Here is a 26,865-nt window from a genome sequence, read left to right on the forward strand (position 1 = left end):
CATAGAAGGTATCCTGGGGAATTAATTGATAGCTTTGTTTAAGCATTTGCCTTATTTTCTTCTCTGTCCTGCTTTGTTGACTCTACAACTATCTTTCAATTTTTCTTTCCTATTGTAGATAAGATTGTCATCTAATAAAGATAGTATTTGATGGAAAGCACGATGCAGAAACTATGGGCTTCGAATCAACTATTTAAATGACTGGAAAAATTATTTAACTTCTCTGAGTCTCAGTTTCTGCCTGTATAATGGGGGGGGGGGGGGAGGGAAGGAGAACAGCGTCATCAGATTGTTAGGATTAAATAAGATTATGCATAATTGCCTGACACAAAGCACTCATATTATAAATGCTTATTCCTTTTAAATAAGTAATCCTCTCCTTTTCATTTGACTGTATGCTGTTTTAGCTATCTAAAGATTTGAAATAAGCAGAGCAAATCAAATTAAATGAGCTATTAAGTTGAGCTGTTTTTCCTCAGTTCTAAAATTTCCTATTTTTAGTCTGTAATAAGCAATTTGTAATGAAATTCAAAGTGGCCATTAATCACTTAAATATTGCAGATAAAATAGTGTTTGAAATGTAAGCAATTCTAGGCAATAATTTTTACATTATGCATTTGTAAAATGTCCAATTTATTAATCAGTATTTGGCAAAATACTTATATCAGGAATTATAGATATTTCCTTATTCCTGAAATCATGCATTAGTTTCAGTTAAACATTGGCCCTTTAATCTGATACTTATTTCTGTATCTGATCAGCAAGTCTGCATCAGAATTAGTTATAGATAATAAGCTAGCTTTATGAAAAAATTTAAATTAGCAATTACTGATTACTTATTACTTCTGTCCTTATTATCTAATGAAAATTGTTATGATGAAAACTACTTATGTTTCAAGTATTCTGCTTGACAGTGAATCTGAAATATTTTTGGAGTGCTTTTTGTAAAAATAAAAAAAAAGGCAGACTGATTTTTACCCTTTTTCTGTAAATTTTTTTCTCTTTTATTTTTCTACTTATTTTTCTATTCAATTTAAAAAAAATTTTTTTTTTTTACTTTTCTCTCAAACAATCCTGCCACAAATGCTCTATCACACACTAAATATACATGGTGCCCCATTCTAATATACACAAGTTAATTGTCAATAATATAACTCATTCAAGATATTGTGTTACCTGTGGTAAAGATGATTTTTGTCTTTGGTAGACTTACAGTGTATTTGAGAGTTATGATTTATTTGAGTATACGAAATATATGAACATTTAATTAACACATATAATGTAGATGCTAGATAGCAAGACAAAATTTGACAAAATTGTCAAATGAATATAATAATAACTCACTCCAGGGACAAAGTATTCACTGTAAATAGAAGATTTTAAACTAACATTTGTTGGACCTCTGCTTTGTACAGGTTTGTATTAAAAACGATAGTGCTCATTTAATTTTTAATATCTCTTTAAGGTAGGTAGTTTTATTTCCCATTGTCATGGGCTAATTTTTCCCTTAAGTCTTTAAGGTAAGCCAGCTAGAAAGGGGTAGAGATGGTAATTTCCTGACACTTTGTTGAGTAGGCTTTAAAGGAGAGAAGGATTTATAATGAGAGGTAGGAATATAATGAGAGGCTGGAGTGGCAACGAACAAGGTGTGTTTAGGAGTTAAGGAATAGCCCATTGTCACTGGAAGAGAAGGCTGTGGTACTGAGAAGTGGAAAACAAGGTCCAAAAATAGCCATTTGAAGAGAAGCGTGGTAGGTGAAGGAATTTGAACTTTATCCAGGAGAGCAGCAGTGGGAAGCCACAGAAGGATTTTGGTCAGAGGAGTGAAAGAACAGTTGTACTTTGGGAAGATTAATCTGTAAAGAGGGAGGCCTTTTAGGTAGGGGTCAATTAAGAGGCTCTTATAGCAAACAAAGAATGAATGATATCTGGTGATAGCATAGAAAAGAGATAAATATAAAACATTTTAAAGGTAGAATTGACAAATCTTAGTGCCAGGATTGCTAAAATAAAATCTAAAAATTTCAGCATGCTTTGCTATAAGGATGGCTGTTATTCTTTATTCAGTAAAAGTTATTTTGAATTCATTTAAATTAAAATTTTACTCAAAACTGTTTATTTTGTATATTAAAAACTAGGAAAATAGTAAATTTATTAGAAATTATTTAACTTCTTTCTTTTAGCTTTTACTTTCATATCATAGATTATCTCAAACACATAAATTGACACTTTATAGCTATTCATGTGCTTGAGATAATCTATGATTCTTTGTTCAATTTTATTGAACTTGTTTGAGAAACAAAGACAATAGATACATGAAAACTATTGTTGCTAAAATAGACTAAGTAAGAAAAATCCATTAAACCATCAATTAAAGTGGGTGACTATGCAGTCCATGTGAATGTAGACTAGTCTTTGCCTGCCTGAATTCTGAACTTTGTATAAAGTTTAAGAGAAAGAAGTCATTGGCGGGGGGCAGATCGGGGAGAGGAGGGCCAAGCGGGGGGGGGGGGGGGGGGAAGGAAACATATGTAAAACTTTAGACAATGAATGAATAAAAACAAAGAGAAAGAAGTAAAAAAAAGTCATAATCTTTGCATGCAAAGTAACACTTGAGCTGAAATGTGAAATAAATTTTGATTTGAGGAAATTTTGTTACTCCTTAAAAATTAATATGTATTTTTAATGTTTTACTATCTATTTCACTGTTATTTGACAGTGTGTTTATTGTTTTAGCAAAAAGTAGCAATATTTGGTTCTAATAGAATCCTTTGAATTGGAAAGGGTACATAAATTGTATTAATGTCAAAGAATATCTTGATTTCAGGATGCCCCTAAATCGGGTACTAGTTGCAGCTCTCGCTGTTCAAGTTCCAGACAGGATTCTGAGAGCACAAGGCCAGAATCTGAAACAGAAGATGTATTATGGGAAGACTTGTTACATTGTGCAGAATGCCGATCATCTTGTACCAGTGAGACAGATGTGGAAAATCCTCATGTTAATCCATGTGTGAAAAAAGAATATAGAGATGATCCTTTTCACCAGGTCGGTTTACAGTTGTCATGGGCTAATTTGTCCCTTAAGTCTCTAGGATGATTTTAATTTCTAGTAGTAAATTTAAGCCACTGGTGGTTTCTACAGGTTTTTCTCCTTTGAATGTACAAATTTTGCAGAGGTGAAGAAAAAGCTTACACTCAATTAAAATATTCTGGTAAAAAAAATTTTTTAATGTGAGCTGTGGTCTGGCTTCATTGGAACATAGAATCTCATCATTTATGTTATGGTTATGTTTCTGACCTTGCAAACATGTTTCTGAGAAGTTGTTGATAAATGGAGTTTTATAAGTCAACTTGTGTTTTAGATGCAATAGTCTTTTTCTCATTCAACAGACTTCATGGTCAGATTTATTTATTTATACCTGTGGTCTTAACTCTACTGTAAGATTGTAATTCACATATATTTCATGAATATCAGATTTGTATCTCCAAGTGCCTATAGTAGTGCTGTCAAATAGAAATATAATGAGAGTCACATATGTAATTTAAAAATTTCTGGTAGCTGCATTAAAAATGTTTTAAAAGGTGAAATTAATTTTAGTATCTTTTATTTAACCCTATATTCAAAATATCACTTCAACATATAACTAATATGAAAAATAATGAAATATATATATTTTTAATATGAAATGTCTTCAAAATCTATCACAGCACATCTGATTTGGACTAGTCACATTTCAATAGCAGCCACATGTGAGTAGGGTGTACTATATCGGACAACACAGGTCTGTGGGACATCTTCATTTGGATGTTTCACCATTGCCTCAGCTTTAACCAAATACACCACCTTCCCTCATAAATTTATTTGTCTTATGGCATTTAAAATCTTGGTGAATGACATCTTCATTCATCTGCTCACTGTCCAGAAACCTGGTAGTCATTTAAAATCCTCACTGTTCTTACTTTCTTCTCTCTCTTATCCCAAGTCCTCATGAAATCCTAACAATGAAGCCAACAAGTAAACTTAGAAAACTAGAGGTAGAAGGGAACTTCCTTAATCTGATAAAAGTTAGCTATCAAAGAACCTTCTAAAAACCCATATATTTAATGTTGAAATTTTAGGAGCAATTTTATTAAAAGCAGGAAAAAGAGATGCCCATCATCACTGCTTTTTCTATTAAAATTCTACAGTATGTTTGTATGTCTCTGTTTTCAGTTGTACTTAGACAGATTTAAAGTTCACATTAAAGAACAAAATATCAATAGCAGAAGCAATTTTGAAGAACTACAGGGAACTTTCCATATTGGATATAAAAATGTATTTTTTAAAATATAGTAGTTAAGGTAGTATGGTATAGGTATATGCTATAGACTGAATGTGTCCCCATCAAAATACGATTGCATTTGGAGGTGGGCCTCTGGGAGGTAATTAGGCATGAGGGTGGAGCTTTGGTCCCCACCCCTCTCCCAGAGATGTGAAATGTTTAAGCACATATGTGCATAGGAGAAAACCAGTAGGGAAGAATTAAAGAGGTACAGGAGAAAGTTAAATGATGTGTCTTAGGATTCTAGTGGGAAAAGCCTACTTAGGAAGCTTAAATTCCTCCTTGACAGGAAGAGAATGCATCTTTTGTTGAAATAGGAGGAAGAAGAGTGCCTGAAGCAAGTAAGATGATGAGAGAGTTGCTGCCTGATAATCTCTATTCTGTGAGTGCGGGAGGTTAGGGAGTCTGTTAACAATAAGAAGTGAGATGACGGGATAGGGGACTTGTGGATGGTGGTGAAGGCTTGAAGTTATCATTTGCAGGAAATGGGGGTTGTGGAGAGAGAGTATATGTATGCATCTATTCAAACCAATTAAAAAAGTTGAACTGTCACATTGTTGAGGATCCAGCTAGAATCTGAAACCATGAATTTGTAGTTGCTCGTTCCAGACAGTTGTGTGATATTCTCTGGAATATAGTTGTAATAATCATAACAATAGCAAGCATTTAATAAGCATTTACTAAAAGTTAGGCACTGTGCAATGTAATCTAGATGTATTATCTCATGTAATCCTCTCAACCTATAACAGTAGGGTTTATTTTTATTTTATAGCTGAGAAAATTTAGTCCCAGAATTAAATAATGTACCCAAAGTCACACAGCATAGGTGTTCACTAAATAGTTGCTATTCAAGAGACAGGAGAGGGGATGGTATACTGATTGAAAGAGTGGATGTGGTAAGAGTCTAGCCATGTTGGATTGAGAAGGAAATGAAACCAAGAAGAGACTGATAGATTAGAAGATAGGTGTGTTCAAGGAAACAAGTGTTTTAGAATTGAAGGTTTGAGAGACCTGGCAAGATGAGAGGTGTGGTTCAAGACTCATATTAGAAGTAGAGCAATTCTGTGTGGTGACAAGATCTAGGATGTGGCCATGGGAAATAGCTATAGTTCCCCAAGATTAAGTGAAAAAAAGCAATGAACAGTTAATCCTTGAGAATGGGGTTGATCCATGTGTCATTTGCATATTCATCTAAGTCACCGAGATAACAACTAGAATTGACCTGTAAGAAAATGGCTGTGAACTATTTCCCCAGAGATACCAGCTGCATAGAAGCAGGGACCATGTGTTCTTTTGCTCATTGTTGTGTCACACAGTGCCTGGTACATAGTAGGTGTTTAATAAATATAAGTTGAGTGAATGAGTTAAATGAAATAAACATTTTTCAAAGCATGCTGATTAGGCCTTTCTTAAATGATTAAAAAATTATTTTTAATGAATGCTATACAGAATAAATTTGCCCTAAATCTTTCACATCATTCTGCTCTTTTTTTGATAAGATGAAGATTTTTTTAAATTTTCTACTCTGCATGTCTAATAGTATTCTAGGTTTCCATTGGTTTTGCTTTTGGGTGAAAAACTTGATTTTACATACATTTCTTATTCTCAGATTTCTGAAAAAATAAGCTCAAGTTTTCAGTTTTACTAATAGCCATGTAATTGAAATTTGCTCCCTTTAGTGAAAAGCTACCAGGTTTTTTTTTTGTACAGGTAGTCCTTGGGGTATGTCAGACTCCACGTACATCGTTTCGTGGTTATGTCGCCACTCCCATTATTTATTTTAAAAAAAGTTCCATCATTTCGACATATGTACATATGTGCTTTATGTTTTTTATAATTTATTTACCACAAGTAAAGGTCAGAAATTGTTATCTTTCTTTTAAATTTTTTACTGTTTCACTTCATTACTGCTGTGTCTGCTCCATGTGAGTGACGTAGATGCTTATGTAGGTGGATTCTGACTTACTGCGAATGCGTTACGTCGTGCCTTAGGAACGGATCTCCGACGTAACCCGAGGACCTACTGTATTTGGTTTGGAGGACCCTTTTCTGCCTACTTAAGACTCAAAAATCTCTTATGAAGAAACATTGAGCATTTGAATCAGTATGTTCTTGTCAGGATGACCAAATCTGTTTTTGTTTTATTTTCTCTGTAAATAGTAACAAACATTTCTATAGGAGAAAATTTTCTTCCTCTAGTCATGGCTGAATGTATAATAAAATATAAAGCCATATTCAAGTGAAATTCATCTTTCAGTAGGGAAAGCCAGATTTTAATGGATACAGTTCCCACAGGTGGAAACTCCAGTAAAGCAGTTGTCATGGTGAATTTATTTGAAACAAAACCTGCCACCATTAAGTTTTATGATTTTCAGGCATTTTTGAATGAACAAGCAGTTAAGAATTAGAATGAGGATAAAAAACAATCATTAAAAGAGTTCCAAATTTCAATTTGAAAAGCATACAAAGAAGAACCTATGTGACAACATTATAAAATGGAATTATTTACTTCCATGTTTTCCCTGAACCTTTTAATTTATTTTTATTTTTAAAAGAGATATTTTTACAGAGAGGAAGGGAGAGGGATAGAGAGTTAGAAACATCAATGAGAGAGAAACATTGATCAGCTGCCTCCTGCACAATCCCTACTGGGGATGTGCCCGCAACCAAGGTACATGCCCTTGACCGGAATCAAACCTGGGACCCTTCAGTCCGCAGGCCGACGCTCTATCCACTGAGCCAAACCGGTTAGTGCTGAACCTTTTTAAAAAAGTGTTTCATGTAATGCTGCTCTCCATACATTTAGGCAGTACATGTTTCAACAAGAATGTTTTTCAGAATACATACATTTGACAAACACATACACAGGTATAGGGCTTTTTAAGTAACTTTTTCTCTTCTGTTTTGCCTTTCTAGAAATAAGACAGTGATAAATCTACTTAGAGTAACTGGAAAGGTAGCTGGGCCAAATGAGTACTTTGGGAAGGAGAGTGAAGAACTGCTTGATTTCTGTTTCTGTCTGTAGATGGACCTGCAGCATATTGAAATGCCTTGCTTCATGTAATCGGAAAACCTTTAATTCACTGTTACAGACTGAGAGTTAAGAAATAAGTTAAAATGCCTGTGTGTCAGTGGTTGAAATCTGTTGCCTCTCGGGCTTAACACTTTCCATTCAGCTTCTTGCTGTTGTTCCTAGCTTTTTAGTTTCATTGTTTCATAATTATTAAACTTCCAAGAAAAGTTTGATACATATTTCAATGCAAATTATTTCTATCCCAGACTAGAATATTCTGTTTGAAGATAAATTATGGAACATCATCTGATGAAAATGGTTAATTATCAGTATCTCATAACTTAAGAGCTATGATGAAACATAGCTCTTATATGTTTCAGTAGTAAAATATATGCTATGAATTTTAATGTATATTAAAATACTATGTCTTTGGGAAAGATAAATATTTAGAGGCAACTTCTTGATAGTCAAATAACTACATGGAAAGAGCTTTGTCAATAGCATGACTACTGGCATTATGGTTTGCCTATAATTATTCACCAGTTTTTATGCTGTTTATAGTAAACATGGTATATATAGCTTGATATAAAGAAAATTAGTGTATGAGGTAGAATAATTTCCTTATCTCTTTTCTTACATATTGTTGACTTACTATTTTATACCTTTAATTGAAATTAATCAATGCAACTTTACTCCCCCTAGAGCAGTGGTTCTCAACCTTCTGGCCCTTTAAATACAGTTCCTCACGTTGTGACCCAACCATAAAATTATTTTTATTGCTACTTCATAACTGTAATGTTGCTACTGTTATGAATCGTAATGTCAATATCTGATATGCAGGATGGTCTTAGGCGACCCCTGTGAAAGGGTCGTTCAACCCCCAAAGGGGTCGCGACCCACAGGTTGAGAACCGCTGCCCTAGAGGAACATATATTCCTTACATTTACAGAAACATGTCTTTATCCTATTTGAATCATATTTTGTCCTCCAAAGAATAAATATAACTAGAGTAGATTATTCTGTTCATTGTTAGAAGTTATTTTAATGAAATATGTTATAAAGATAAGTTAAAAAGACTATGTCAGTGATGGCGAACCTTTTGAGATTGGCGTGTCAGCATTTTAAAAAACCCTAACGTAACTCTGGTGCCGTGTCACATACAGAAATTTTTTGATATTTGCAACCATAGTAAAACAAAGATTTATATTTTTGATATTTATTTTATATATTTAAATGCCATTTAACAAAGAAAAATCAACCAAAAAAATGAGTTCGCGTGTCACCTCTGACACGCGTGTCATAGGTTTGCCATCACTGGACTATGTCAACAAAGAAATTCATCCCATTCTGGGTCTAATCTTTTAGTGTTATTTCTCCTATCACTATCTGGTACTACAAAAATTATTGTTTCATCAATTTTGTTGCTATCTTTAACTCCCAACTATCCTATTTTGAAATTTTATTTCTTTAATTATAGATCTAAAGCAAACAAACATAAGCCTGTGATTCTTTTTATTAAAGCTTTCAATTTTTCTTTTTACCTTTTTTTATTTCTTGAAACATTGAGAAATACTTGGGAGAGTACTTCTAGTTATTTGTGCTTTGCAGTATTTGCTCTGAGGAACAGAAACTTAAATTGATCCTTTGGAGAAATGCTAGATTAAAGTATCAGAAAAGTAAGTCAAGTATTAACGGTAGGTGTGTGAGGAAGGGTCTCCTTCAGCATGAGATTGTATCACTATTTAATCTTTCAAAGAGGTTCAAATCTCAACTGTCATTGTTTTTTATTGAATGATCATAAGTTGGACAATTAGTAATATGAACAATGTGATATCTGTTTGTCTATGAACATTTGTATATTATTAGCTATATAGACAGGTTGACAACTAAGTGCTTTTGCTGACATATTTTAGAGTATTTTTGAACAGTATAATGCCTAATATCTGCTATAGAAAGTTTTTAATTTATGCATTTTTATAACTAATATCTTATGGCATCTGTTTAATGTATATGCTAATTTTAAAAATTTTAGTGTCGTTGAAATTCTGTGTGTATAAATACCAATATAACTATGCACATAAATGTACATTCTATTTATAAAAGATAAATGCATTCACCTATTTCTATTTTTTACTAGTAATGTAGTTAAAGTTTGTGTGTGTGTGTGTATACATATATATGCATATGTATGTATATATGTTTGTTTTATTTATGAAATGAGATCACTGTATTTACCAATTTCTTTTTATTTTTTTATAGAGTCATTTGCCCTGGCTCCACAGTTCCCACCCAGGATTAGAAAAAATAAGTGCTATAGTATGGGAAGGAAATGACTGTAAGAAAGCAGATATGTCTGTACTTGAAATCAGTGGAATGATTATGAACAGAGTAAGTTTTCAAATTTTATTCTTTTAGTTCAAGGATAAAACAGTGATTATTAATATCCTATATAATAAAAGCCTAATATGCTAAGTGTCCAACCATTCGACTGTTCAACCAGTCGCTGTGATGCATACTGACCACCAGGGGACAGACGCTCCAACTGGTAGGTTAGCTTGCTGCTGGGGTCCGGTTGATTGGGACTGAGCAAGATGGGCCAGACACGCCCTGGAGCCCTCCCTCGGTCCCTCTCTGACCCTGATTGTGCACCAGTGGGATCCCTTGGCCTGGCCTGAAGGGATCAGGCTGAAACCGGCTCTCCGACATACCCCGAGGGGTCCCACATTGCAAGAGGGCGCAGGCCAGGTCGAGGGACCCCACTGGTGCATGAATCTGTGCACCGGGCCTCTAGTATTAAATAATTACTGCAATGTTATGTTTATAACCTACTCACCTCATTTTTCAACCTGAAAAAAAGTTATTTGTATTTTTCTTTGTCATTGATTTAAACAGTGATATCACTCTCACCTTTTATTGTTTTCATTCTTGCAACCAAGAATAGATACAATCTAAAATTTTCTTTTATGTTATTTCTTCTGCTTTGTGTGGATCAAATTGAGGAGCTGCTAGATATATACAGTTTTGATATTTATTTTTCTTTATCACCCATCTTGGCTCATTTATTTATTAGTACCCAGAACATTAAACAATTCAAACAGAAGGTTTGTGTTGATACTTCCTTGCCTAATTAAATGTATAGAAGTAATGCAGCTAGGGGTAAACATCTTGAGTAGTTGGAAGTAGAGTTAGATGAGAATACTGTAGATTTCAATTTTAGTTTTTATTACTTTTTTAAAAAATCAGATCATTGCTACTTTTAAAGTTTTACCTGATTCCTCTGGACATCTAGTCATGATTTAACTTGCAGTTCTAAATTTCTTGTGCATTGTTATGCAAGAACCTTTGTACACACTTCATGTGGGACAGGAATTAAAATAACTGGGTATAGAAATTGATCTACTTCCTCTTTCATGTCTCAGTGTGAGCAATGAAAAGCTATCAACGAGGAGTATCTAGTTGGTGTTCTATATTTTAACTGTCTGTGAGCTAGCAGATTATGAAATGATAAAAAGTTACCTAAGTGATATTTAAGGTTTCTCCCAGTTCTACCATTCTTATATTTTCCCATTACTTAAATTTTAGTTTCCTTTTTTATAATTACCCTACCATCTTCTCCCTTTTCTTATTTAATTGTCCCCTCTCTAACATTTTCTCTTTTCTAAATGGTTTTAGAATTTAAAGAGAGAGATATCCATTTGTATATTGAGCTCTTTGAAGAAAATACAAATCACAAATTTATTGAATAATTAAATATAATTCTAGATTTTTTTCTTTAATGAACTAAATTTAAGTGGATGTGAGATCTCATTCTTTTTAATATTGCAGTATTTGTGAATATTTCTAACTTTTGAAATAATGAGATACATATAATTTTTTTTTAAGATCTGGGTAAGACCAAGATAGTTAATCCTTTTTGCATCTACTTAGTGAATTAGAGATCTGATAATGAACTGTTTTTGAAAACTGAAGAAATAATGATTTACTTTTTACACATTATAGGCTCTTCAACTTTGAGTAAATTTAATTTTTATTATTCATGTATAAAACTAATACATTTTAACAAACTGATTCTATATTGCTATAAATAAAATCATGCTTAATAGAAATTCATTGTACTGTAGGTAAAATTTGTGTAAGTTTTTTTTCTCTTTCTTTTTTCTCTCTATAAAGGTGAATAGCCATATACCAGGAATAGGATACCAGATTTTTGGAAATGCAATCTCTCTTATCCTGGGTTTAACTCCGTTTGTTTTCCGACTCTCCCAAGCTACAGACTTGGAACAGCTCACTACACATTCGGCTTCTGAACTTTACGCGATTGCATTCGGTTCTAATGAAGATGCCATAGTGCTTTCTATGGTTATTATAAGTTTTGTGGTTCGTGTGTCTCTTGTGTGGATTTTCTTTTTTTTGCTCTGTGTAGCAGAAAGAACTTATAAACAGGTGAGTATATATAGACTTCTGAAGAGAGAACATCTTATCCTTTTCCTAATGTTCAAAGTATTCTTGAAGTATTTTAGTATTTCATTAAATCAATCTGAGCTGCTAATTCTTTTCTCGTTTTGTTTTTATAGTACTTAACTAAATAAAATTCTAACAGTCCATATTTTGTTGATTTTTGTTTTTTCATGGTAATATACTTGAAATTAATGCTTGCCTTTTGTCTCTTAGCGCTTACTTTTTGCAAAACTCTTTGGACATTTAACATCGGCAAGGAGAGCTCGAAAATCTGAGGTTCCTCATTTCCGGTTGAAGAAAGTACAAAATATAAAAATGTGGCTATCACTTCGGTCCTATCTTAAGGTAGAGTGGTAGTGACAAAAGTACTCTTAAATGTGCTGGCTTCCTCTCAGAGTTTCCTTTTCTTTGTCAATATGTAGGTATGTCTAGATGTGTATTCACATAAGTACTCACACAGTGCTGTGTGTTCTTTATGCTCCATATGCAGAAATCCAAAATAAATGTTTAACTGGTTCTTTATAGTAAAGCACCTGAAGTCTAAAAGGTTTAAATGTATTTGAGGTAGATAATTCAAGATCAAGTTGTCCTTAATTTATCTTTGTTCATAAATCTCACCAACTTCTACTCATTCAAAAGCTAGATTAAAGATTTTGTTTCTACCTAAAATGGTTGTCAAAAGCCAGTAGAGGGAGCCAACTGCTTAGAAAAGAGTTTTTAAAAACTCTGTAATCAGAATCACCTCAGTGAAGTGGCCTATTGCTATTTAAAAATACTAGCTTATAATTCTAAGCCATTCTTTTCATGCTGTTCTTTTCTTTAATCTTGTTAAATAACCTTTCTAATTATAGAAGTAGATTTAAAAAACACATCTCAGGAGGGAAATGGGAAATATCTTAATAAATTTTAGGAAAACACTAAGGATTATTTATTTGTTGCATTAAGTAGCAATGAATTTCATTATATAGGAGTTACCTAAAGACCAAATATCGTCTAACATACCTAGATCTTTAATGCTTATTTTGTTCTTTTTAAAAAATCTTTATTGTTAAAAGTATTATATGTCCCCTTATTTCCCCCATAACACTTTTTATTTTGAAGCAACAATGAAAGAAGTGAAAAATTTTTTGCACTGTTTATCTAGCTTTCTATTTAAAATATTCATTATTCTGCTTATTTAACTTATTAAATTCAACTAACTTAATCTCCATTGGAAAATGTTACAAATTGGCGTAGATTATTTTTTGTCACTGTGACATTTCTGTTGTAAAGAGGGATGAATATGTCTTTGTTGCATGGCTTAGTGAGAAGCCACACCAAATTTCCCTTCTTTATCAACACTACGTAGATATTACATTCTTTTCTACGTTGATTACTTTATTCAGTAAACATTTATTTAATGTTAACCATGTGCCATCCACTACCCATGAGATGAAATTCTCTATCCTCATGAGCTTGCACTTCAGTGACATTTAACCCCAGACCTATGAATTATCTTTGAAATTTACTTTCTTCTCTTGCATTTCCAACATCCAATTTATCACCAATTTCCACCCATTCTGCTTCCAAAATATAACATGAGTTTATTTACTTACATTTGTTTCCTTTTCCATCACCTTAATTGAAAACAATTTGGGCTACTGGAGTTGCCTCTTAACTGGCCTTCCAGCATTCAGAATTCCTCCTTCCAATACTTTCTTCACTGTGTCAACAGAGATCTTTTTTTAAAATGTAGATTCGACCACATACTTCTTAAAATTTTTTGGAGATTCTCCATTGCCCTTAGGATAAAGAATAAAATCTGACAGGGCTTATAATACCCTTAATGACCCAGCTCTTGCCATTAATCTGTCTTTCTTTCTTCCTACATTCCAGCCACACTAAACTGCTTCAGTTCTTTGAATGCACTATGATCATTCCTGTTCTGTGCTCTTCCTTCCACCAAACCATTGTCATGTGCCATCTTAGTTTGGTATAAATATCACTTTCTTAGGGAAATCTTCCCAGGCTCACACAATCTTATATTTGTGGGTTAGAAGGGTGGGCCTGGAAAGATCTCTCTAAGGAAGTGATATTTACATAAAACTCCCAATTTTCTCAATGCATCCTATACTTTTCCTTCATAGCACTTATCACAACTTACACAAATATCTGTGATTTTGAAATTGATGCCTGACTCCCTAATAATGAAGGTAGGGACTGTGTCTGTTTTGTTCTCTGCTGTGTTTCTACCCCCTAGCACAGTACTTCATTCTGAGTAGGTGCTTAAGAAACATTTGTTGAATGAATAGTGTTTGTAAAGTGAAATATTTGGAAGTTATGCTAAGAATTGTAGGCTATATATATTCACCATTTCCACTGTGCTGCAAATCCTTAGGAAATAGTAACACTTTAATAAAAACTCATCTAACAAATTAGGTGTATTTTCAACATTATAAGTTAGCCTTTTATTATATAGGATGATCAACCTATAGTGACGGATAAGCACCTTAATTGAAAGCATGAAATTGACTGCTAATTATTAAATGTATTTAAAAGTGTTTTCCCTTTTTTCCTCCAGCGTCGAGGTCCTCAGCGATCAGTTGATGTAATAGTTTCCTCTGCTTTCTTGTTGACTATCTCAGTTGTATTTATCTGTTGTGCCCAGGTGAGTTACCTTGTTCTGTGTAGAAATTAGATAATCAGACCTACAAATATTCAGCTTCAAACATTTTCTAATACAAAATAATGAAAACAATAATATAAGTAAACCTAGTCACACAATTTTGAAATTGGCTTTTTGCAGTTTATTATTTTTTCAATAGAATAAATAAATGAAATATTTGGAAGTTATTCATTTATGTGTCACACTAGTGGCTAGCATATTCTCAGATGTGTATTGATTGGACATATGATAATTAGTTTTTGCCATTAATTCACCTGGTTATATTTATTTCCCAAAACAAACTTATGAGTGACTATAGTTATCAATTGTTTCATACTGTTTTTTTTGTTGTTGTTGTTGTTTTTTAAACATATAGTTTATTGATTTTTTTACAGAGAGGAAGGGAGAGGGATAGAGAGTTAGAAACATCAATGAGAGAGAAACATTGATCAGCTGCCTCCTGCACACCCCCTACTGAGGATGTGCCCGCACCAAGGTACATGCCCTTGGCCAGAATCGAACCTGGGACCCTTCAGTCCGCAGGCCAACGCTCTATCCACTGAGCCAAACCAATTAGGGCATGTTCCATACTGTTTTACATGAATCCCTGCTTTACTCACATTTAGCATTTATTATTTTATACCTTATTTGTTACTGTGGCTTGACTGCCTCATGCTCTGTAAAAGAATTCTTGTTGACCAAGATTAGTCAGGAAACAGAAGTATCTCAGGATATATTTTGTGCTATAAAGTTTAAACTTCTATTTCAAGTAATATTACCTACTGAAAATTCTTCTGCTTTAAAGCATCATACAATGCTGGCAAAATAAAATCCAGCATTTTATATATCTGAGTTTATAAAACAGTAAGGGACCAAAGTGAAGATAGCATTGAACAACAGAGCAGTTCAGTATACATGTTAATGCACATTGGCACTCTTAGTATCCTAGAAACTTGAGATTTTATGCCCACATGAGGACAGAAGATGAGGCCTCGACCTGCATGCACACATTCTTACACTTGCTTACACAAAAGCCAGAACCCTCAAAGGGCTGCAGTCTCCATGAAAAGATGGAATAAGAAAAGCAGTCTGCCCTGCAGCACAGGAAGACAATAAGGAATCTTGTCTCTAACTCTGCCTAGACTCTGGCAAGGAGTTGGGGAAAAGTCTCTCCTAAGAACTGTAGGTCTGCACTTAATCACAGGTTCGGGGTTCAAATGTACATTACAGGTCTTGTCCTGTAACCCCTGTGTCAAAAAGTTATATAAAAAGTGGTCGTAAGCTCTTAGATACCTAGTGGAAGCAAAACTGAGACTGTTCTGGGGTATGTGACTTCAACTTAGGACTCACAAGATTTTCACAGATAAAGCCTCTTCAGATTTCAAGACACGTGAAGAAACAATAGAATATGAGTGCATCAACAGATCGATAAACAGCAGGAATAGATCTCTAGCTACTTCAGATAATAGACTGATCAGATAGAAACTATAAGATTACGTTGCTTAAAATGATTAAAGACATAGGTTAACACTACAAAAAAAAGAGATAACAGTACTTCAGCGAAATAAAAAATATGGCATTGATATTAAAAACAGAAAAAAATAGCAGATTGAAAACAGGTAAAGATAGTGAATTGGTAGAAGGGAAAAAAATTACCCAGAATATAAGAGAGTGTCTAACAGATTGATATAAAAAAAGCAATTGAGACAGATAGGATATTCAACATACATCTATCTAACGAATTGCAGATGGAAGGAAGAGGGAGAGCAATATTTGAAGAGAAAATGCTAGGGGTTTTTCTGAATTGATGAAAGACGTTAATTTTTACCACACTTAGACACATTTTGGAGAAACTGCAGAACACCAAAAACAAAGAGAAAAATCCTAAGAGCAACTAAAAGAAAATGACTTGATTTCTAATTTCTACTCAAAATTTCTAATTACACCTCAGTCTTTTCTTCAGGGTTTAATTTCCATGTTCCTGAAGTACATCTTATAATTCTTTCTTTCAAAAACACATAAATCCTATTTATTGCTAGCAACAAAAGACACATGAGACATAATGTCATTGAAGGTTTTTGAATGTAGAAGAATAGAAAAAGATACTGTAGGCAAATAATAGCCAAGAGAAAGCTGGCAATTTTCATTAATATCAAAAGAAATAGACTATGACCCAAGAAGTCTGAGAAAAATTTAAAAATTAATTCATTAAGAAGACCAATTTGTATGCATGTGATCGTATAACTTTAAATATATCTATATATAACCAAAGTCAGTAGTAAAATACCACATTGGGAGGTTTCAACATATTTCTTTTAGTAATTGCTAGGTTAAGCAGACAAAAAAATGTAGTGAAAATATGTATCTAAACAAGATAGTCAGAATTTTATTCTAAAATTGGAGAATACATATTCTTTTCAGGCATAAGGACAGTTATAAAACTCCCATTTTCTAGGCCACAAAATAATTTTCAACTGATACTATCCAGGCCACTTGATCTAGCTGTAATGCAGTTAGAAAATAGTGATAGCAACAAAAGACTTCATACATTTGGAAAATTTAAAACATAAATAACAAATGTTTAAAAATAAAAGGCAAAGTATTAAACTGAAATACTGGCAGAGTTGAGGATTTTTTTAAAAAGAATACTAGTATAAGTTACTTTCTGCCAGTAAAGTTGAAAGCTTTACTGACAGAAAGTAAACTTAACTGACTCAAAACTAATTGAAAAACTGAGGAGGTCTATAACCATAAAGCAATATTGATTTAATAATTTAAAAATCTGCCACCAACAAAAACCTCCAGATGCATCTGTTTTTAGTGGTGAATTTTGCCAAATATTCAAATAGACAGGTAGTCCTAATCTTATACAAATACTAGAGGCCTGGTGCACTAATTAGTGCACAGGTGGGGGGGGAGGGGGGTCTGGCCCGCCTGCCCCGATCAGGGCCAATTGGGCCAGGCCGGCCAGGTGAGGGGACATGGGAGGTTGGCCGGCCTGCCTTGCCCCCGAAGCGGGGTGGGGGTGGGGGGTGATCAGGCCAGGCTGGTCAAGGAGGTTGGTGGGCTGGTCCCGCCCCCTAGTCGAACTTTGGTCGAACTCCTGGTCAATAGGACAATTTGCATATTACCCTTTTATTATATAGGATAGAAAAACAGCATATTCCCCAATTCATTTTTTGCAGCTAATATGACCTTGATACCAACACCAGAAAGACAGTATGAAAGTGGGAAACCATGAGTTTATTTCCCTTATTAATAACTGAGATGCAAAATACTAGGAAGATGAAACCAGAGTTTAATAAATATAAATATGCCATGACCAAGATAGCTGGAATGCAAGGATTTTCAACTTTAGAAAATCCACTAATCTAGTTTGAGCTCCTTTAGTTGATTAAATGAGCAAGAAACATCCGATCATCTCAATAGATGCAGAAAACAAATTGGTAAATTTTATTGGAGATTTATAATTCAATGACTGGAAAGTACTGTCCTTAATCTTAATCTGATAAAGTATATCTTTCAAAAGTTGGAACAAACATTGTACATAAATATTTATTACCTCATGTGCATTTTAAAAACAGAAATAAGACGCTTACCCTCTCTACTACTTCTAGTGAGCATTTTGATAGAGGGTATTAACCAGTGAAGACAGGAAAAAGAAATAAATGGTATAAAGATTGAAAAGGAAAAACCAAAATCACATGCTATATGACTATCTACATAGAACATCCAAGTGACCCCATAGACAATTTATTAAAAATATGATACATTTTTAGATTATCAAGAACATCAAAAATGGTTACATTAACATAAAAAAATTAATTTTTGTCCTAGAAGCCAGGGAGCAGCAAATTTCCTCTGCAAAGGGCCAGATAGTAAATATTTTAGAATTTTGCCTGACTCATGCAGTCTCATATATTCCCCGTCACCCCTCCCTTAAAGTTTTCAGTACTACTAAAGACACCATACTGAAAAAATGGAGCCTGAGGAAATATATTGGCAAAATATGTGACTTAAATGGCTTTGTTATTCAGAATATATAAATAACTTAAAATCAGTAAGAAAAATAGAAGTAGATATGGAATAGAAAAAGTTAACTTACAGAAGAGGAAATCCAATGATTAATAAGCATATGAGACATATTTATCTGCCCTAAGAATCAGGAAAAGTAAAACCAAAACAATAAGAAAACAATTTACACTCATCAGATTGGCAGGTGTTAAGAAGTTGGATAATACCAAGTGTGGGCAAAAATCGGCAAAGGAAACTGATAACACTGCTGAGAGTATAAATTGTTACAACTGTTCAGAAACAAATTCGTAATACCTAGTAAAGTTGATATGTGAATAATATCCAAGGACCCGGCAATTTTACTCCCGTATATTAACTCCTAAATAATGCTCCACATATGTGCACAAAGAGATGCATAAAAGAATGTAAGCATTGTGTGTAATAAGGAGAATTGACAACAAAATAAATGTTAACGGAGAGAAGAGACCGGTACACTGTGCTTGATTCTTTCACTGTAACACTTTATTGAAGTTGGAATGAATGAATTTGAGCTTCATGTATCAGCATGGATAAATCTTGAAAACAAAGCTCAGTGGAATAAAAAACAAACTAAAGAATGGTGTGGACAATGTGATAACGTTATAAATTCTAAAAAATATATAAAATAATATAGTTTAGAAATATTTATGTAGCTGAACTATGAACTGCATGGAAAAGATAAACACAAAACTTATTACCCTTACAGAAAGGATAGGGAAGAAGAAATAATGATTAAGGAAAAGTTTAAAGGGGCTTCAATTGAATCTTTTACCTTACTTTTCAATAATCTGAAAGAAATATTGCAAAATACTAAAATTTGACAAAAATGAGTAGTGGCCCCATTGGTTTTGATTACATTATATTTTTAGGTGCTTGAAATGTTAATAAATGTGAAATGTTTTTTAAATGTAATACTATATTCATGGTCAATCTGTATGAAGTAAAGTACGTTTTTTTTTTTCTTAAGAAATTGTGTGAATGACATCGCTTCTTCATGTTGTCTTTTTCAAACACTTTCAGTTGCTTCATGTGCATGAGATCTTCCTTGATTGTCACTACAATTGGGAACTGGTGATCTGGTGTATCTCATTAACACTTTTTCTGCTAAGATTTGTTACCCTTGGATCAGAAACAAGTAAAAAATATAGCAATACCTCAATATTACTTACTGAACAGGTGAGGATCCAATTGATTTACTTTAGTTGTTATATTCTTAGGTTGATTTGACTCTGGGATTAAAGTGTTTCATCTTTTAAATAAAGACATTTAGATTTCCTTACTTGTTGCAGCTTTTAATTATATTTAAAAATTATTTTCTTATAAGTTTATTGTAGGAAATTTGGAATATACAGTAAAGTATGAAGAATATTAATATCACCTGTAATCTCAATAACCAGAGAACTACCATTAATATTTTAGTGATGTCTGTCAATATCTTTTTAAAATGAGTATTTGTTATAATTTTAAGTATTTTTAATTGTTTACATTTTTTTTATAAAAGATAAACCTGTACTTGAAAATGGAGAAGAAACCTAACAAAAAAGAGGAACTGACAATAGTGAATAATGTTTTAAAACTGGCTACTAAACTGCTAAAGGTAAAAATAAAATTAAAAATGGGTATAATGTAGACTATGCTGCTTGACATATTTGAGTCCTTTGTAGATCCTACCTTGTATTTGGTTTTCATGACTATCCACCTTGTTTCCAAGTTATATTTAAGCATATTCACACTATTTATATTTTCTCATTGCAAAACCAAAGTAATCCAAATCATTTCATTTTGAAATTTTGATAACTTGAAATTTTAAGACTTTTAATAATGGTTAGAATATTTTAGGCATTGGCATCTTTGGAAATTTTTGCCTCCTATAACTTAAAATAGATTTCACAAAAGGAGCTTTGATGTCAATTTGGAAAATATTTTTTATTTTGTATTTCTCAGAGCAGTCTTCTGCTTGGCCTGCATGCGTTAGCTTAAAAAGTGGTAATACATAATCATTATAATACTAGAGGCCCAGTGCATGACATTCATGCACTGGGGAGGGGGGGTCCCTCAGCCTGGCCTGCACCCTCTCACTGTTTGGGACCCCTCGAGGGATGTCCACCTGCCACGGATGCGGGAGAGGCTCCCGCCACCACTGCTGCACTCGCCAGTCGTGAGCCCAGCTTCTGGCTGAGTGGCGCTCCCCCTGTGGAAGCGCACTGACCACCAGGAGGCAGCTCCTGCATTGAGCGTCTACCCCCTGGTGGTCAGTGCATGTCATAGCAACCAGTCGTTCCACCGTTCGGTTGATTTGCATATTAGGGTTTTATTATATAGGATATATTACCAATAAACGTATTTTTAAATCATTTTTGGTGATAAAAAAGAATATAATTTCAGTCTATCTGATCTCATAATACCTCTTTGGAAGTAATTTAATAAAATATTTTTATCACTGCATTGCAGTGTTAGTGATGCTTTTCTTAAAAGGAAAATATTTTTTAAATTCTCGATTTCTATAACAAATGAAATATTCTTAGAGTTGTTTATAAATGTTTAGAATACAGTATGAAATTAGTTGGGCCTCAGTGTTATGGTTAATTCTTCACTCAACTAAAAAGCAAAGCATTAATTTGCTATAGACTGTGCCTGACCGTATACTAGGCAATGAAAGGGTTCAGAGGAGGAGTGTGGGTTTGATACATACATATTAAATATCTTCAGAGTGTAGGCACTGTGCTGGACAGGAGGAAGCTATAAAGATGAGATTTAAGAGCAGCTGCCATCTCTCAGAGTAGAGAGAAATATAAAAATAACTAAAATACAATGCACAACAGCATGATTTTTTTTATCATACAGTCTTCTAGTCGGAAACCTGGGACTTAATATAAATTGCTCCTTCTCTCTCATTGCACAGCCAAGAAATTCTCTGGCACACTGATTCAACCTCTTATATATCTTCCAATTCATCCCCTCTTCCCTATCAATACTGCCCTAAGTGAGACCCTCATCATCTTTCACTTAAGCTTTAGATACACTGAACTCTTAAGGTATTCCTGCTTCTGGTCTCACTACTCTCTCATCCATCTTCCACCTTGCTGACTGGTGAGCTTTCCCACATGCACAGCTGATATGCTTCTCCCCTAATTAAATTTCTTTGGTGCCAGTCTGTCAGTACAATCAGCCTAAAGAAGGACCCTCACATACATAGCCAGCTTTATAAATTTGAAGTAATTCTTTCCTTGTTCTTGGGCTCTGACGATGCTGAGCAACATCCAGCAGTTCACAGGCGCCATGTTGTCAGTTGTCTTGATGGCATTCCTACTTTCCCTGCCCTCTAAGTTTCAGCCCCACTGTCTTTTATACATACTTCTTTTGTGGAACTGTAATAATTAAATTATTTATTTGTAGGGTCTATTAGACTGTAAGGTCCTTCAGCACAAGAACTGAATCTTAATTTCCCAGAGCCTAGCACAGGTCCTGGGACTTTAAATGTTTGAATCAGCCATCATTCATTCATTCATCCAAAAATTAATTTTCTCAAAGGAATTTTTATATATGTATTAGTATTGGCAAAATATTGGCTAAATTTCTAATTCTTCTGCAAAAAGATATTGTTTAAGTTTATATTCTTACACTAAGAAATGTTCTCAAACTTGGTAGCTATTAGGCCAACACTTTTCTAGTCATTCATTTGGGAGAGAACTTGGAGTTTCAAATTTAGATTATATAGTATTTTTTTCCCCAGTTACATTTGACATTAGTTTATATTAGTTTATATTAGTTTTAGGTGTGTGATTAGACATTTATATAACTTATGAGGTGATGCCTTGATAAATCTAGTACCTACTTGAGACCATACACAGTTATTACAATATTATTGACTATATACCCTATACCAGGGGTCCTCAAACTATGGCCCAGGGGCCACATGCAAATACAAATATTGTATTTGTTCCCGTTTTGTTTTTTTACTTCAAAATAAGATATGTGCAGTGTGCATAGGAATTTATTCATAGTTTTTTTTAAAACTATAGTCCGGCCCTCCAACAGTCTGAGAGACGGTGAAATGGCCCCCTGTTTAAAAAGTTTTGAGGACCCCTGCCCTATACTATACCTTACAACCTATGACTATTTGTAACTGCCAATTTCTACTTCTTAATCCCTTCATTTTTCACTCATCTCCCACTTCCTTCCCATCAATTAGTTATAGAGTTATTTGAAAGGAAGTCACCTTCTTTAAAGAACAAAACAATAAAAAAAACCCTTAATGTATAGTTACTTATTTCAAGTGTTTATTCTTTCTAAAACTATTCATAACTTGTAACTATTTTTTTTAATCCTCACTATATATTGCCCTGAATTAGTTTAACTGATAAGTCTTAATCTGGCTCATGATTTTGTTTTCTTCTAGGAATTGGACAGTCCCTTTAGGTTATATGGGCTTACAATGAATCCGTTGCTTTATAACATCACCCAGGTTGTCATCCTGTCAGCTGTTTCTGGTGTTATCAGTGACTTGCTTGGATTTAATTTAAAGGTAAGAATTTACAGGTATTTTTTTATTACTTAGTGCACTGTTACATTTTTGTGGCATTTATTTTACCCTAGCTCTCTTTTGAAATCTCACCTGCACAGTAATGGAATCATTTTGATAATATTGTATACAATTAATAAAAATAATTTCACAGAATGATAAACATTCTTGGTTTATAATATTGTTGGAACTCCTAGTTTGGAACAGTATTAGTTACAAATAGAACTTTTGTGTAGAATAAGTGGAGGTTTTTATTTTTACTCATATAATCTGAATCTAATTTAAGTGATAAAAAAGAAAAAGAAGAGCCCGATTTCTTTTTGGGGGCCAAAAGTTATATTACTTATCTATAACTAGAGGTCGGGTGCACGAATTCGTGCACCAGTGGGGTCCCCTCGGTCTGGCCTGCAGGTTCAGGCCAAAACCAGCTCTCCGACCCCCTGAGGGGTCCCGGGTTACAAGAGGGTGCAGGCCAAGCCAAGGGACCCCACCGGCGCACCATCAGGTCCGGGGAGGGATGCAGGAGGTTAGTCAGCTGGGGAGGGACCGCAGGAGGGCTCCAGGGCATGTCTTGCCTGTTGCTCAGTCCCGATTGGCTGGACCCCAGCAGCAAGCTAACCTACCAGTCGGAGCATCTGCCCCCTGGTGGTCAGTGCACGTCATAGCGAGTGGTTGAACAGCCTTAGCATATCATTAACATTTTATGCTTTGATTGGTTGAACGGATGACCGGACACTTAGCGTATTAGGCTTTTATTTTATAGGATAGCAATGCACACACCCTTCAACATATGTTCAGCTGTTAGTGAATAAGGTGTAAACTATTCGTATTAAACTAGTTGTATATGTGTATTGTGTACACTTCCCTGTAAAAGAAAGCAAGAGAAACCTGATTTTCACTTTACTTGTTTAGGGTGAATTCTTCTTGAAAATAAAGGCGCTTTAAAAAGTAAAATGAATACTTACGAATGAAATTTAGATAAAAATAGTGTTGTGTGATGTAACTTAATAAATTAGGATATTAAAACTGGCTCTAATGGTCACTGCTTCTATTATTTTTTCACCAGTTGTGGAAGATCAAATCATGACAATGCAGAGGAAAGAAGATGTAGCCTCTTTTCCAGAATAAGAGAACCAACTGAGCGGCCTGGAAGCAGCCCTGACTCTGCTGCAGGCGTCTCAGCTGGGAAACGGAAGTGTTTACATCCCACTGTCTTGTGCAATTCTTATATTTATTTTACGTGTTCACTGTTTTTTTACATTTACTTCAGTCTTTATATTTTATTTTTAGCATCGAGTGTACTTAATTGTTGATGAAAAGGGTGATAAAACTGATATCCAGATACTTGAGATCCTGGTAATTGCTCATAAATAATTGACAAAACAACAAATCGTGAGAATAGAAGCCATTGCTAAGCACTGTTTCTCCATCAATGCCATGAACTTGCCTTACTTGAGGAAAACTTCTTTAACTTTGAAATATTGCGGTGGACTCAGCTAAACCCATAAAGCATTTTCTTCAGTAAATCAAAATCCAGTCAGGGTTTCTCTTGAATTATTTTGGATCAATGCCAGGATCTAAACTGATTAAGCTGCAGTTAAGCACCCTTCAGTATTAATATATATAGTATTACGTAACAGGTCAACAAAGTGCTCTTTTTGATGATAAAACTCTTAATAGAGCAATAATTGTAAATGGTTACCATACTGTAAGATATTTTGATAAAAATTTAGTAGTAATAGTATTTATTTGAAACACTGGGCTGTTTGCACAGCTCTGTGCATGCTCAAAATGTGCACTTTTTAAAATTGTTACTTTTAATGCATATCTTTATATGGGATATGTTATAGTGTACTAGGGCATGATATGGTATCCTTTTGAGTGAGGTATATACTCATCTCACAGGTGAAGTGCCTATTGATATTACTAAAGTACATTATGTTTACTCAAGTAAAATAATTTTCTCCCCATGGTACACTGTAGTGTATGCTGTTCATACCACACTCAAATGAACAACTTAAGAACCAATAAAATACTCCTCTGATTGATAGTTATAAAAGTACTGTATACCCAAATTTTCAGAAAAGACAGCTTCAGCTTGCAAATTCTATCCTCTAAACTTAATCTGGTACATCTCCCCTTCCTCATCACCACCCAATTAATTATATAAGGGCTATTTTAGATGTTTTTAACCTGGAAAGTTAACCCACCACCCCACTGCCCACCCCACCCCCCAAATAATTTGCCAAGTGTCCAAATGAGAACTTATTGTATTGGCACCTTAGGTAAATAGGGCAAATATGATAGTATCTTGTTGGGCCTTGATTTTAAGTTGTTATATTTGTACAATCAAGAATATTTTAGGAAATAATTATAACATGAAATGTATTTGCAATTTTTTAAAACTGGGCATCTAGTTTTTAAAACAATTTATTTGAAACAATCTGTTTTCTTGGTGCAAGGTGTGTCATGTTGAATATCTTCACATTTTTAAACATTTTAGGGAATTTAAAATACTTGTAAGTGGTTTATTTGATTGGTGCAGTTTTAACCCCTGAATCATCACCTTAAGATCAGGAATGTGTAGAGAACAGAGCCATGTCGTGATGTCACTGTGCTCTTACCATTCCTTCTGATCAGCCTCAATTCAGCCTCTGTAGTGTATTTTCTTTCTGTAGAAAACAACAAAAGCAATTGTGTTTTATTTGCCTATGTTCTAATATGTTTAATAATGACCAAAGTGCATTCTGAGTTTTTTCAAGGAATGTATTACTGGAGCTTTAAGAACATACTTATTTTCTCATGTGGAAAATTAGGCTTTGTCTGATATGTTTCTTCTTCCTCTATTGTCTAATGTTGAAGTTGTTTTTAGGAATTATATTTTATAAACTTTTTCAAAATAAGGTACAAAGCTATTCAGAACTTAACATTTTGCACAGAATATGTCAAATATATTTTGAGAAAAAAAGTACAGCATGAGTTCTGTTCAGAATAAAAGAGGAAACTATTGTATCTCACAAGAAAACTTATTTCAGAATGGAAATATTTTTGAGAAAAGTAGCTGACTATACTGATTTAGGGAAGTACTTGTTTTGGATTGAAGTTCATTTTAACTTGGAGTTGGGAGTTGACTTAACTGTGTACCATATACCTCTCAACAACTTATTAATAATATGTTGAGTTATTTCATTAATGTGGGCTACAGTAAAATACTAAAGGGAAAAAGTTGTCATTTTAAGCAATTTCAGAACATTAATGAACTGTTTTCAAAAAAGAAAAATTGACTTCGCTGCCTTTTAGAATACCATGAATGTAAGAAAGTAAAATAAATTATAATATCACATAATACAAAAAAGGCAGTTCAAAGATAGAATTGTGGCAGATATTCTGTGTTAACTATTTCTTTGCCACGTGAGTTGTTTTTGAAAGTTTGAACAGCAGGTTTAATAAACCATTGTATGACTGACAGTTAAACTAGAGGTGTTGTTTTTTTATTTTATTTTCAAGTCATATACATTTCTATGGCAATTTTGTTTGACTATAGCATAATCTTTAGTTGTAGCTTTTTGTTTTGAAGGGAGTGGAAATAAATTTTTTAAAACTTACTAACATTTCAGATTTTGTTATTCTCAGAACATGAGAGCATAATACATACACAGGACTTTTATTAATGATGTTATGACATTATCATTTTTTCTGCCAAGCCTATATGAAGGATACCACCAATGTTTATCAACAGCACTGACTCCCCACAGTGCTTACTTCCTGGGGAGTAGACTGCAGGTCGAGGAGGTAGTACAGTTATACTTTCAAAAGAGTATTCCCACATGATTGAGGATTACTTTCTTAAGAT

General features: G+C 33.8%; 1 protein-coding gene across 8 annotated transcripts in view; it reads left to right on the top strand.

Moving 5' to 3' along the window:
* The window catches only part of PHTF2 (putative homeodomain transcription factor 2), a 97,886-nt gene extending 71,269 nt beyond the window's left edge, over window positions 1-26,617 (top strand). For 6 of the 8 annotated variants that reach the window (XM_036327658.1, XM_036327657.1, XM_036327662.1 and 3 more), the window contains 9 exons: window positions 2,828-3,046; window positions 9,595-9,723; window positions 11,506-11,778; window positions 12,007-12,138; window positions 14,354-14,440; window positions 19,511-19,666; window positions 19,992-20,087; window positions 22,890-23,015; window positions 24,079-26,617. In XM_036327658.1, the coding sequence (XP_036183551.1) occupies window positions 2,828-3,046; window positions 9,595-9,723; window positions 11,506-11,778; window positions 12,007-12,138; window positions 14,354-14,440; window positions 19,511-19,666; window positions 19,992-20,087; window positions 22,890-23,015; window positions 24,079-24,099 (1,239 nt within the window). In that variant the 3' untranslated portion in view covers window positions 24,100-26,617. The remainder of the gene's footprint in view (window positions 1-2,827; window positions 3,047-9,594; window positions 9,724-11,505; window positions 11,779-12,006; window positions 12,139-14,353; window positions 14,441-19,510; window positions 19,667-19,991; window positions 20,088-22,889; window positions 23,016-24,078) is intronic. The other 2 variants (XM_036327659.1, XM_036327660.1) reach the window with 2 other exon arrangements.
* The last annotated feature ends 248 nt before the right edge of the window (window positions 26,618-26,865 follow it).

The sequence above is a fragment of the Myotis myotis genome, unplaced genomic scaffold (genome assembly GCF_014108235.1).
Source record: "Myotis myotis isolate mMyoMyo1 unplaced genomic scaffold, mMyoMyo1.p scaffold_m19_p_11, whole genome shotgun sequence".
Classification (NCBI taxonomy): Eukaryota; Metazoa; Chordata; class Mammalia; order Chiroptera; family Vespertilionidae; genus Myotis; species Myotis myotis.